Genomic DNA, 11,729 nt, shown 5'->3' on the forward strand with positions numbered 1-11,729 from the left:
CTCTGTCTTCCCCTCCAGACACTATGCAGATGGCTGCTGACTGTCAGAAAAAACTACAGAATGGTTCTCTATCACAACTGGAGACATGCCTTCAACGTCTGCCAGTGCATGTTTGCAATGCTAACGGTAAAGATCATGCTGCTATAACTGCAGATCGCGAGATCACTTTCAGTCAGAGACATTTGCATTAATGGAATATACCATTTATAGCTAATATTCATACATTTAGAGTCATTGGTAGAAGCTCTGCTCATTGAGGAAGCTCTCAAACAGTATGAGCAGCGATTCAGTCGCTCAGCACATGGCCTCCAGAAGCCTCTCACCCAAGCCATACAACTCCCTGTGTGATTGTGTGACTGCAGTCCCACTGCTTATGTACGGAGAACGTTTTAAGGGATGCTCCTACTGTTGGAACTTAAAAAAAAAAGAAATTGTTTTCAATGTGCTCCTCACAGTTTCATAAAATAAGAGATGCAGCTGTTATTTGTGTGAGTATGTGTGTATTTTTTTGTCTTCTCATTGGCCAACATTCCTCTGTGCCAATCAGACAGCGGGCTTCCAGGAGACTCTGACAGAGGTGGAGACCTTAGCGCTTATTGTGGGTTGTGTCTGCCATGACTTGGACCACAGGGGCACCAACAACGCTTTTCAGGCAAAGTAAGTATTCCCACTTTATCTCTCGGTTTCTGCCACACACACACACACACACACACACACACACACACGGTGGCAAGTTGTATAAGGCTTATATAAGGGTCTGCTTAACGAGGATTTGCTCGGACTTAGTGTTTTCTGCCCTCACAAAGGTTATTATAGAAGTCTACAGTATAACCGTCAGACATTAGCAGGCACTTGGTATTTTCTGGTTTTACAGTCAGAGCTGTGCTGCGTTTATCCCCACTTCATTGTGTCAGGGGTTGCTTGCCTTCCAAATATGCTCATCCCAACATGTGACATCTAAAAGTCTGCACTTATACCTCATAGTCATTGTTTCATTTCCAATCCATGTGCTGGAGGACCGAGCCAACACAATGAAAAACATATGACTGTCCTCATTGTGTCTGACTTTACTGTAACGGTAAAAATAAACCTAAAAGTTTGACATTATTTACTGCGGAAATCACAGACAAACTGAAAACTAACTAAACTAATGGAATGTTCAAAACTTTAATACCCGGCTACCTTTATTACACCAGACCCAGTTTTGAGTATTTTTTCTCCACATTAAATGATGATATCATATTTAATGTTGAACAGTTATAGCGTTATAGGTTATGGCTTTCCAGCGTCTTTCATTATGCCGTCATAAGTTGGCGACAGAGTTCAGAGAGAATTGGTGAGGGAATTACAACAGACTCAACAGCAAACTTTGTTTCTTACTGTGTTGAATGCTGATTATGTTTTCTCTCTCCTTGATCCCTGTGTGTGTGTGTGTGTGTGTGTGTGTGTGTGTGTGTGTGTGTGTGTGTGTGTGTGTGTGTCAGGACGGGCTCAGCCCTTGCTCTGCTTTATGGGACCTCTGCTACACTGGAGCACCACCACTTCAACCATGCCGTTATGATCCTGCAGAGCGAGGTGCACTATGTTCCAATATCTGCTCCAATGCAGTCACCATTGAGGTTCTGCTACTGCAGACCAATGCATATTGTATTTGTGTCAGCCAAAACCCAGAACAGAGTCCTGGAAGACTGGAAACGGCCCTTTCCTCCTGTTCCCAGTCTTACAGTATGCTGCTGGCGGTAGATTCACATTTATTAACATATTTGACAGATATGAAAGTGCTATTACATACATGGTACAGAAAGTAAAAACGTATTTCAAAATAAACCTATTAAGTGATGTAATTACATTGAACCATGACAATACACCTGAATATAGGGTACAGTACACTCCTGTGTCTTACCTATTATAGGTTTCTCTCTTTACTTTCTAACCATCTAAATAAAGTTTGTGCCGACTGCGCCTGAAGGCAACCATGTGTTGGTTCAATGTCTGCTGTATGTGAGCCAGTAATCGAATAGCTCATGCTGCCCTCAAATCAATGTAATTACAGAGGCGATGGATTTAGAGGTAATTGGTTGAGAGAGAAATTTTACCGGGTGACCGCCTTTGCATGAAGTTGTAATTAAAGACGTTTTTGAGGGAGCAGCTGAGATGAGGCTTAGGGTTTGTTCCCGTGGCTTCAGTATCATGGTGCCGACAACACAGTAAGCGGACAAATGGTTGCTTGCAATATCGTAATGGTTTCTGTTGATACTGGGGTTGAACTACTGCTGTCCTATTAGCGTATAAATCAATAATGTGGCTAATTCAAGTCGAAAGCTCACGATTCAATCCGCGAGTCCGCACAAACCATTCAATTTAAAACTTTTAAAGTCATTCACTCCCTTTGTGTCTCTCGGTTTCCCCCCGTCGTTCTCAATTTGACTCCCCTTCCTTCTTCATACGCTCCAATTGTGACAGAATGAGAGACGTGCTTTGTGTCGCTGCTGCTACGGAGCTCAATATTTGATGGGAACACATGCTCATGCAGGGAATCACATGCGCTTTACACTTGAATTCCCAGCGTTTAAAAGGAGAAAAAAATTCTGGTCACCAGTTTTGAAGATGTCTGCTACTTTCTGCAGTTCCCCTCCTTCATGCTCTTTTTCTGTTATCACCTCTACATCTTCTATTTTTCTCTCTTCTCCCGAAGAGGGTGCCTAAGTGGTGAATGAATGTATAATGCATGATGGGGAGAGGCCTGTTTTAATGATGGAGAGCCTCAAGTGAGAGGTCTGCTGGCTTTCCCTCCTCCCCATTCAGTTTTAGTATTGAGTCTTTTTTTTTCCCGTTATAGTTTGGTTAGCAAAAGACTCACTCCCTCATTCACTTCCTCCTATTATCAATAGTACAGTATCTATTGTGTGATTGTTAACAAAGAGTAGTGTGTGCCACAAACTACGTTGTGGGAATATTTAAGGACATACATTTCACACACTGGCAGGCAGTAAATGTTCTCTGTCAGCTAGTATTGTCTGGTTCAAGCTGTTTTTAAATAATTAAAAAAAAACGTCTCTAAAAGAAACCCATGTAACAAGTAATATGGACTTTCTGTTTAGTAAATTGCCTCCTTGTGAAAATGTCTTGCGAAATTCTTTATCATGTTATCTCTGTATGTGTCTCCACAGGGTCACAATATCTTCTCCAACCTCTCGTCCACAGAGTATGGGGCCCTGATGCAGCTGTTGAAACAGTCCATTCTGGCCACAGACCTCACACTTTACTTTGAGTATGTTCTGCTACTGTTAAATCTCCTGATAGTGAGATGTCCACTGGCTGACCCCAGTGTACTAACCCATTTACAATGAAGCATACCGTCCCTGTACAATGTTTACTACAGGTTTCTTTTAGGTAACACTGCCCCCTTGTGGATTTGATCTCACTTACACTTACATATACAGATGTCGTGTTTCCTTTCAGGAACAGAAACACCTTCTTTGAGCTGGTCAACAAAGGAGAGTACAACTGGAATCTGAAGGCGCATAGAGACATGTGCAGGTAATGCCCTGCTCACACAAACATGGTAGCTCTTTAATACCATCAATACGATGTGAAATAAATGTCTGATTCCTCTCAGATCCATGATGATGACAGCGTGTGATCTTGGTGCTGTCACTAAACCATGGGAAATATCACGCAAGGTGAGAAAAACTCTCAAATAACTGGTTGATTAATTGCTCAAAAGAAAAAAAAATAATACCAAACATTCCCTAGTTCCTGCTTCCAAATTGTAAGGATTTACAGGATTGTAAAATGAATGTATTTGGGTTTTGGGGTGTTTGACGTCATCACCTTGGGCTTTATGATATGGTGACAGGCATTTTGCATTAATTTATTGACATTTTATATAGACCAAAGATCAACTGAGAATACAATTGAAAGAAAATAACCCCTGCATTCCTCTTTTCACTCACTCCAGGTTGCAGAGTTGGTGACCAGCGAGTTCTTCGAGCAGGGCGACAGAGAGAGATCAGAGCTGAAGCTCACACCCTCTGTGAGTCCATACAAACAACTCTGGTTTTGTGCTTTTTTTTGCAGTTTGTTTCACCTCCGTGTCCTCCACTGAGCTGATGACACCGCAGATATATTTTCCCCGCAGTTCCAAAACAAGGCTGCTCCAACGCCTCGCTGCTGTGCCAAGAGCAAACTGTGTACCTCGTAACACAGCAAAATTCAAAGCAAACACGGACCTTTCCATTCATCCGGCTGCAAACACGCGAGGCATCTACTAGCTTCGACTAGCCGGGATAATAAATATAAATTTAAAAATAGCAGAATAATAACAGCAAGGAAAGCCTTTGGTCCTAATGAAGATCTTAATTCATAACGTGTTTTGTCCTCAAAGCAACAAAACCACAACAGAGAAGCCCTGTGCGTTTGATTGACGAGCTTTGAAGGCTGAACTGTGTTTCAAGTTCTTAAAAGGGAACAACCAACAGCTTTCTGTGTGCAATAAATAGCTGTTGACTAATTGGGCCAGGCCAGATTTGCCTCCCCTCTGAAATAACTAATGCCGTAGCCTCAGGTCTGCCGCTTGTGTCAAACCTTTACCGCTCTGTGTGAGTGGGTGTTGGAAATTAAATATTAACTTCTAAGTCGTAGCCCAGTAACTATCTCTGAAGCACAGCCTCAGTGGAGCCTCTTAAGTTCAGGCTGCAGAATAATGAGATACAACAGAAAATGTACGTGAAATAAACTCGAGAGCGGAGGGAGACTTTTGTTAGTAACAGCAGCTCTTTAGGACTGTAAGGTGTAAATGCATTTGAACTTTTGTCTTACAGGCCATCTTTGATCGAAACAGGAAGGATGAATTGCCAGGACTTCAGCTGGAGTGGATTGATGGAATTTGTGCACCGCTGTATGAGGTAAAAAAGCTTGAAGCGCTCCAGCCTTCACTGTGTCGTGCTTGTCTCACACACACACACACACACACACACATCCACCCCTGACATCAGTAGGCGCTGTCCTTCCTCAGCTATTGTCCCCCTCACTGACGCCAGCAATGAAGCTGTCACCAACAACTATTCAACTTTTTCTTTGCCGCTACAGATTTCTCACTGAGAAATAAATTCTGTTGCTCTGAAACAACTTCAAGGTTGCATCCTGTTCTTTTGAGAACAGCAGAATGAGTGTGCACTTTCTGACTGCAAAACCGCTCAGAGGTAGTGGAGTGTGTGAATAGAGCTATGATGTTGGGCGGGTTAAATCCCCTCAGGAAGACGGTGTACTTTGGGCTTTACTGCACAGTAATGAAGGAATGCCTTTTTGGACAGATAGAGAAGCTTTTTTCATTGTAGGATTCGGGCCGAGCAAATGTTAGAGCAACTAGTTATCTTTCAGGGAATTAATGGAAATCTATACTGTGTCCTCGCCAGTATAGTAATGCGGGTGCGTGTCTTTCTGAATGACGTCAAGACAGACTCACCTGCTCCTCCCACTGCCGTCAGCAGCAGCTGTGTGGGAGAAAGATGCAGGCTGACTTACTGAGGAGATCAGGTCTGTTAAGAGACGAGCCGCGCTGAAGCTAAATTCATGAAAGCTAACAGTTGTGAAGGGAGTCAAGGATGAAAGAGTTCATTCATTCTTACAGCACTGGATGATATTCTCTGCTTTTGTATTGTCAAACCTCCTTTTTACTGTCATATTAAACACATTACTCTTAGTCATCGTGAGGAGAAAAGAAACAACAGATCATCTTCACAGCTATTGAATTATCCCAGGATCAGTGTCAAAAGTTAGAGTCGACGTATCTGTGCAGGGGCTTTGGTTTCACCATTGTTACAGTCTGTGTAGTGTAGATAAAAAGCATCAAAGCGGTGTGTGTTGTCTGTGTGGGGGGTTTGTCCACACCGCCTCATGTAAAGGCTGATGCTTGGAGAATGCAGATATGGAGCTCACGATCATGCTGCTGCCAATTAAACTTGCGAGGGGGAGAACGGAGGAAGTTCAGAGGCGGCAGGGTTTTTGTTTGTGGGCGTAAGAGATCTCATTCTTGATCTCGCTGATCTCCTTCTCCTGGTGGTGGCTCGCTACTTTGTAGAATATTAATCCCCCATTATATAACCTTCCATCTTTAGACCCCACCATATGACAGTCTCTCTTCTTCTTCTTCTTCTTCTTCTTCTTCTTCTATCTCTATCTCAGTGGAATAATGATGCTGTGCAAACTAATGACAATGTTCCACTGTGGATATATACTTTAAAGAAAGAGGGAAATTGTTGTCCTTTGAAAAAAAAATTCTGATCTTTTAAACAGGAAAAGATAAATACGATCAGTCCACTCGGTTTTTCTGTGTACTGTGTAGGCCACATGCCATCACAGTGTGATATTATTTTTCTTTAACAGTTCATCTGCAGATCATTTTCTCTATTAATCGTCTGGTTTATGAAATGTATAGAATTGTTCACTGTGCAATGACAATACATTTGAATCTAATCTATGTATGTATATATAAATATATATATATATATATATACATATATATATTTATATATACAAAACAAAACCCTAAAATAACCTTTTATATAATTACAAAAGACGAAAAAAGCAGCAAATCCTCCCGTTTGAGAAGCTGGAACAAGTGAATGTTAAAATAACCTAAATGATGATTCAATCACCAGCTAATTGTTTCAACTCTACATGACAATACTGTAAACACACATATAAGAAATGGTGATTGTATTGTGCTCTAGTGTTGCTCGGCATCGCAGGTGAACAGCTTCATGATAAGTAACATGCATACTCCAGCAATTACAATACTATGAATTATTGAGTCTCACAGTTTTTAAAACATCTTTCAGGACATTCTTAATGAAGTTAAGTGGGCAGACGGCTGTTTTTAATAAATGGTCTCGATGTCTGAACTTGGCCACATTATAGATCTTTGTTCTGGTTGACCACCCACACAAGTGTTTTAATTGTTCTCATGAATTAGTGAATATACCCTCTGAATATAAATCCATTGAAAGTTCAATTAATTGGCAGCTGTGATGAGTCGTATTTGATCTCCCTTTCATACATACACAATGCCCAGCGTGGATGTACTTAACTTCCTATTTATTTCATTTATATGTGTGAATAATGTGTTTGTATGTGGTGCCTGTGCCCACATTATATTTCCATAGAGTACAGGGTTAATGAAACAATAACTAATTACAGACTTCCCTGGGAATCCAAAAGACACAGTAGACAATTTGAGGAGAACAGAAGGAACAAAATCCCCCGTCTCTCAGGTCATTTATTAAAATGGTGGATGACAGCTTTGACTACATTGCCACTTACAGTTCAACAGAGACGAATGCCAAAGGCGACTTATCTCAGTCATACATGTGCTTCTAATCTCTAAAGAGCAGCCACTTCATTGTCTCAAACTATCAAGCTACTGTATGTTGCTGTTATTGTAGCAGCGTGTTCTCTGCATTGTTGACATTTGATTAATAATGTGCTGCTTTTCCAGTTCCTGTCTGTGTTTCTCATGTGTTACCATTACATTCTGAGTCAAGGAGCGAAGCATCCAGTGTTCTGAAAATGAATTACTTGTCGATATTAAAACAATGTAGAAGGTCATTTGAACAAAACTGAATATTCTGAAGGTGTTCCTCAGTGATTCTTCTAACCATCTAGGTGAACAAAATATCTACTTTGCTGCACAATCATTAAGATTTTAGTTTCTCAAATTGCGACTATATTTCCTAGTCCAGGAAGCTGGACATGACGTATGTAAAACACAGACAAAATATCAAAGCTAAATACGATTTTCAGAGCATTAAAATAGCAGCAAACAACTATTTGCTGGTGCAGTAAAGTCTACCCGAGCAGAGAATGAAGCTACACTCCCGCTGTGTGAGTTGTAATAAGAGCTTCTCTGTGCTTTGTTAATGTGGCCGGTCCGGCAGCACCTGCATGTTACTGCACAGCGGTGCTTTGAGCTGAATGCTAACATTAGCATGCCATACTGAAGTTAGCATTCAGCTCAAAGCACCGCTGTGCCTATACACACAGCTTCACAGAGCTGCAAGCCTGTCTGTAGACTCTTTTAAACATGTTATCAAGTATTCATTTTCAAGGAAAACAAATGGCTCTTTGACCGGAATGCAATGCTAAGGCCCTTAATAGATGCGGCCTTTGCTTCTCATACTGATGGTGTTTTTTTTCTCTTTTGTATTTCATTCAGCGTATTTTGCCATTCTCATCTTTCCTCCCTTCCTCTCTCCTCCTAGACTCTCGTCAAGTTGAATCCCAAACTTCAGCCGATGGTTGACATGATCAAAGCTAACAGGGCCAATTGGGAGGAACTGAACAAGAAGAGACAACGTGGCCAGAGTGTTTCTGCACCCTCGAGCCCCTGCAGTGGAGACAGCACAGACACAATCGGATGCACTGTGGCCAAAACAGGCAGCAAAACCTGCTGCAGCAGCGATGCTGACGGAACACCATCTAAACCTGTTAGTTAGCTACTGATGCCATCTCCAAGCTGATCTCTTAGGCTTACTTCCTCTTAAAACGCAGCCTGCAACCGAGGCAGTGCATGCAGAGGTTCTTGGGCTCTGCTCCTCTTCGCTTTTACTGCTAGAGATGAGCTTTAGACTTGAGTGCAGCGCAATCATAGAGGTTTTTCTGCCACCTTCAGTCTTCCTGTGCTGAAGGCTGACCGAGCTGTGTTTGGCGGGCTTGTCGGAGTGGCTACAAATCAGCTGATGACACCGCGTCAGAAAGGAAACTCAAACCAATGTGTCAACCTGTCAACCAGCGAGCTAACACTAATTATTCTGGGCATTGGACAGATTTATCGGCACAACAAGGCATGGAGAATATGAGGGGAATGTTTGTTTCTGCTGTGGTTCGTTTTGCTCTCGGTACCTCCTCGTTGCTCGCATTTTGTCCGGGGTAACAAAGATATTTTTTGTAAATATGTACATAGACTATTACGTTATTTAGTGCTGTTTAAGGACCTGTAAGCTCTGGCTTGTAATGTGGCTGTAGAGTTTCTGAAGGATAAAGGAGTGCAGGAACAGCAGGACCTGTGACAATGCTTGCAATGCAAATTGAGTGCTCCGCTCCCTCCCTTCCTGTGCCTTGTTTTAAGATCCTATTGAAAAATGCATGGCCTCCTCACCGAGATTCTTAGTTGGAAATCCAAGTTGAACCATGACTTTTATTGCCATAATTTATGAAAACCAATGACTGCAGCTCTGTCTCGATCCCATGTCAGCGACAAAGCATTAACATTCTATACAAGACATCTATTTTGCCCAATTTTTTAAATGCAGGGTCCCACTTGTCACACACACACACACACACACACACACACACACACACACACACACACACACACACACACACACACACACAGACACACACACACACACTAATACACACACAATGTGCCTTGATGAAGTTGTTCTGACATCAATTCACTTCTGCAGAAATTGCATCTGCTGATTTAACACAGACAGCTGAAGCATACATGCTACATTCAACTAAAACCCCCTAAAGTAAGAGTAGTTGATATTTTAAGAATTACACTTTCTATTATGTGTTTGCAGCCAGCCGAAGGTAAGCTCAGCTTAGCAGAAAGACAAAAAACAGGGGGAAAAAGCTGGCCTGGCTCTGTCCACAAAAGACATTCAGTTTACTGTCACAGAGGAGTAAAGAACTGGGAAATGATTCATATTCAAGAAGCTGGAATCTGAGAAGTTTGTCTTTTTTGTTGTCAAAATAGTATAATCGATTCATTGTTGCAGCTCTAGATATAACATGCTGTATCATTTGAGAGCTTTAACGGTGCTGGTAGGTGGATTTTGATACCTCTGGATAGAGTCAGGCTAGCCGTTTCTTCCTCCTTCCTGTCTTTATGCTAAGCTAAGCTAACCAGCAGCTTTGTTTGAAAGTGGTATCCTCCAATCTAACTTGCCTCCAGAAAGTGAATAAGTGTATTTCCTCAAATGTCTGACTTTTGCTTAAATAGGATTTATTTTCTTCTCTCAAATCTCACAAATGCTACTTAAACAGCTTTTATGATTTCCAAAAGAAGACTGAGACACTGACACTTGTAGTACTGAAGTGCCCATATTATAGTCTAAAAGTATTATTTTTTGGGTGGGGGTTTGCCTTATGAATTGTGTTGTAGCTTTGTTAATTGGAGTTTAAAACGTGACTGTGCACATTGTGTGGCATGGATCTGTACTCTACTGTATTTTAGTTAAAGAGCTGAAGGGAACTCGACCAGAAACATTTTGAATTGCATGTTTTATACAGTATTAAATTCAACCACTTGCTAAGGATGTAGCAAACATGTGAGCCAACAAATACCTCGTATTTTGAACTTCGTCAGTAAACACATTATCTCATCGGAAATGCATGATTTAAACTCTATTGCATCATGTAACGTGAATTATGAATATCGCTGTTCTATTTTTCTATTAGGTCTCCAAATGTGGCCAAACTACTTTGTCCTTTTTGCAATGTAACGTGCTTCTTGTATTTCTTCGTTACTCACTTTGGACTGTGGATTTATTTATTGGCGGGCTAAACTGAAAGAAACCTCGGGCATGAAAAGGCAAATGTGCAATGTTTCTGTTCAGAGTTTGAATAAAAATATGCTGCTATACATTCTCTTGTATATTATGGCATGACAGTACATTTAGACAAGTATTTGAGATACTTGTACTTTACTTGAGTATTTCCATTTCATGCTACTTGATACTTCTACAACATTGCAATTCAGAGGTTCGGTTGGTTCATTGAAAGTTTGATTGTAGGCTTCATACAAACAGATGATGATCTTATAAAATATAATACATTGCTATATCAAACTATCCAACAGTATATAACATTGTTAAAATTAGCTCTGACTTGCCCAACTACTAGAAAAACTACAAAAAGTTACTCAAGTAAAAGCAAAAGATCTTCTGTAAAAACTTACATAAAAGCAGATCAGTTCAAATGTGCTTAACATTATCTCATTATTTAAAAGTAATATGATGATGTATACTACTTTTAAATAAACACTGTTTGGCAACAAAATAAACTGCATTAAATGTCAACGTACACACAAGTGGAACAACATCACAGCGTTAGAGTCCTTATGTCCAAACCAACTGTAAATTTAATTTCTTTTCAATCCCAAAGCCATTTATAACCAGTCCACTCAGTCTCGCTGCTCCCAGTATAACCAGTCCACTCAGCCTTTTTGCACCACTATACTCTTCAAAGATTTAAAACTCTTTGAGTTGAACGAGGCTTTGCAGTCACAAACAGCGGGAAGTCCTCAAACGCCTCACTGAAGAAAAAAGTTCCTCAGTGAAAGCAGAAGTCACCTGTAGGATCCACAAAGAGCATGTTTGGGGCCCCATGGCATCACGTGACGGACTTCCTGCAGGTCTTGGTTACAACAAAGATACTCAATTACAAAAGAAACCGCATTACAAGCCCAGCCAATGATTTGACATTTTATAGATTTGTTTTCTCTGAAGTGCCGGTGGTCATTGGTCATAATCTGCTCACGTTCACTTTTCCCACTGGAGTTAAGAGACCCAGGACATGCCACTGGTCTCCTAAAGGGGCGTGGCAGTGGGTGACAAAGAAACTGGAAAGAAAGGAAACTGTCATCTATTGTGATAAGCGGTAATTGCAGGTTTGTTTTCGGATTCCACTTCGCATTAATCTTAACAGGGTCTGTGGACAAA

General features: G+C 41.1%; 1 protein-coding gene across 1 annotated transcript in view; it reads left to right on the forward strand.

Moving 5' to 3' along the window:
• The window catches only part of pde11a (phosphodiesterase 11a), a gene marked incomplete at both ends in the record, with an annotated part of 29,019 nt that extends 20,524 nt beyond the window's left edge, over positions 1 to 8,495 (forward strand). The window contains 9 exons of the mRNA XM_079169566.1: positions 19 to 126; positions 548 to 657; positions 1,485 to 1,575; positions 3,171 to 3,271; positions 3,463 to 3,540; positions 3,620 to 3,683; positions 3,962 to 4,036; positions 4,824 to 4,907; positions 8,262 to 8,495. Of these exons, the coding sequence (XP_079025692.1) occupies positions 19 to 126; positions 548 to 657; positions 1,485 to 1,575; positions 3,171 to 3,271; positions 3,463 to 3,540; positions 3,620 to 3,683; positions 3,962 to 4,036; positions 4,824 to 4,907; positions 8,262 to 8,495 (945 nt within the window). The remainder of the gene's footprint in view (positions 1 to 18; positions 127 to 547; positions 658 to 1,484; positions 1,576 to 3,170; positions 3,272 to 3,462; positions 3,541 to 3,619; positions 3,684 to 3,961; positions 4,037 to 4,823; positions 4,908 to 8,261) is intronic.
• Between the last annotated feature and the right edge of the window lie 3,234 nt (positions 8,496 to 11,729).

Source organism: Pholis gunnellus (genome assembly GCF_910591455.1).
Source record: "Pholis gunnellus genome assembly, chromosome: 12".
Classification (NCBI taxonomy): Eukaryota; Metazoa; Chordata; class Actinopteri; order Perciformes; family Pholidae; genus Pholis; species Pholis gunnellus.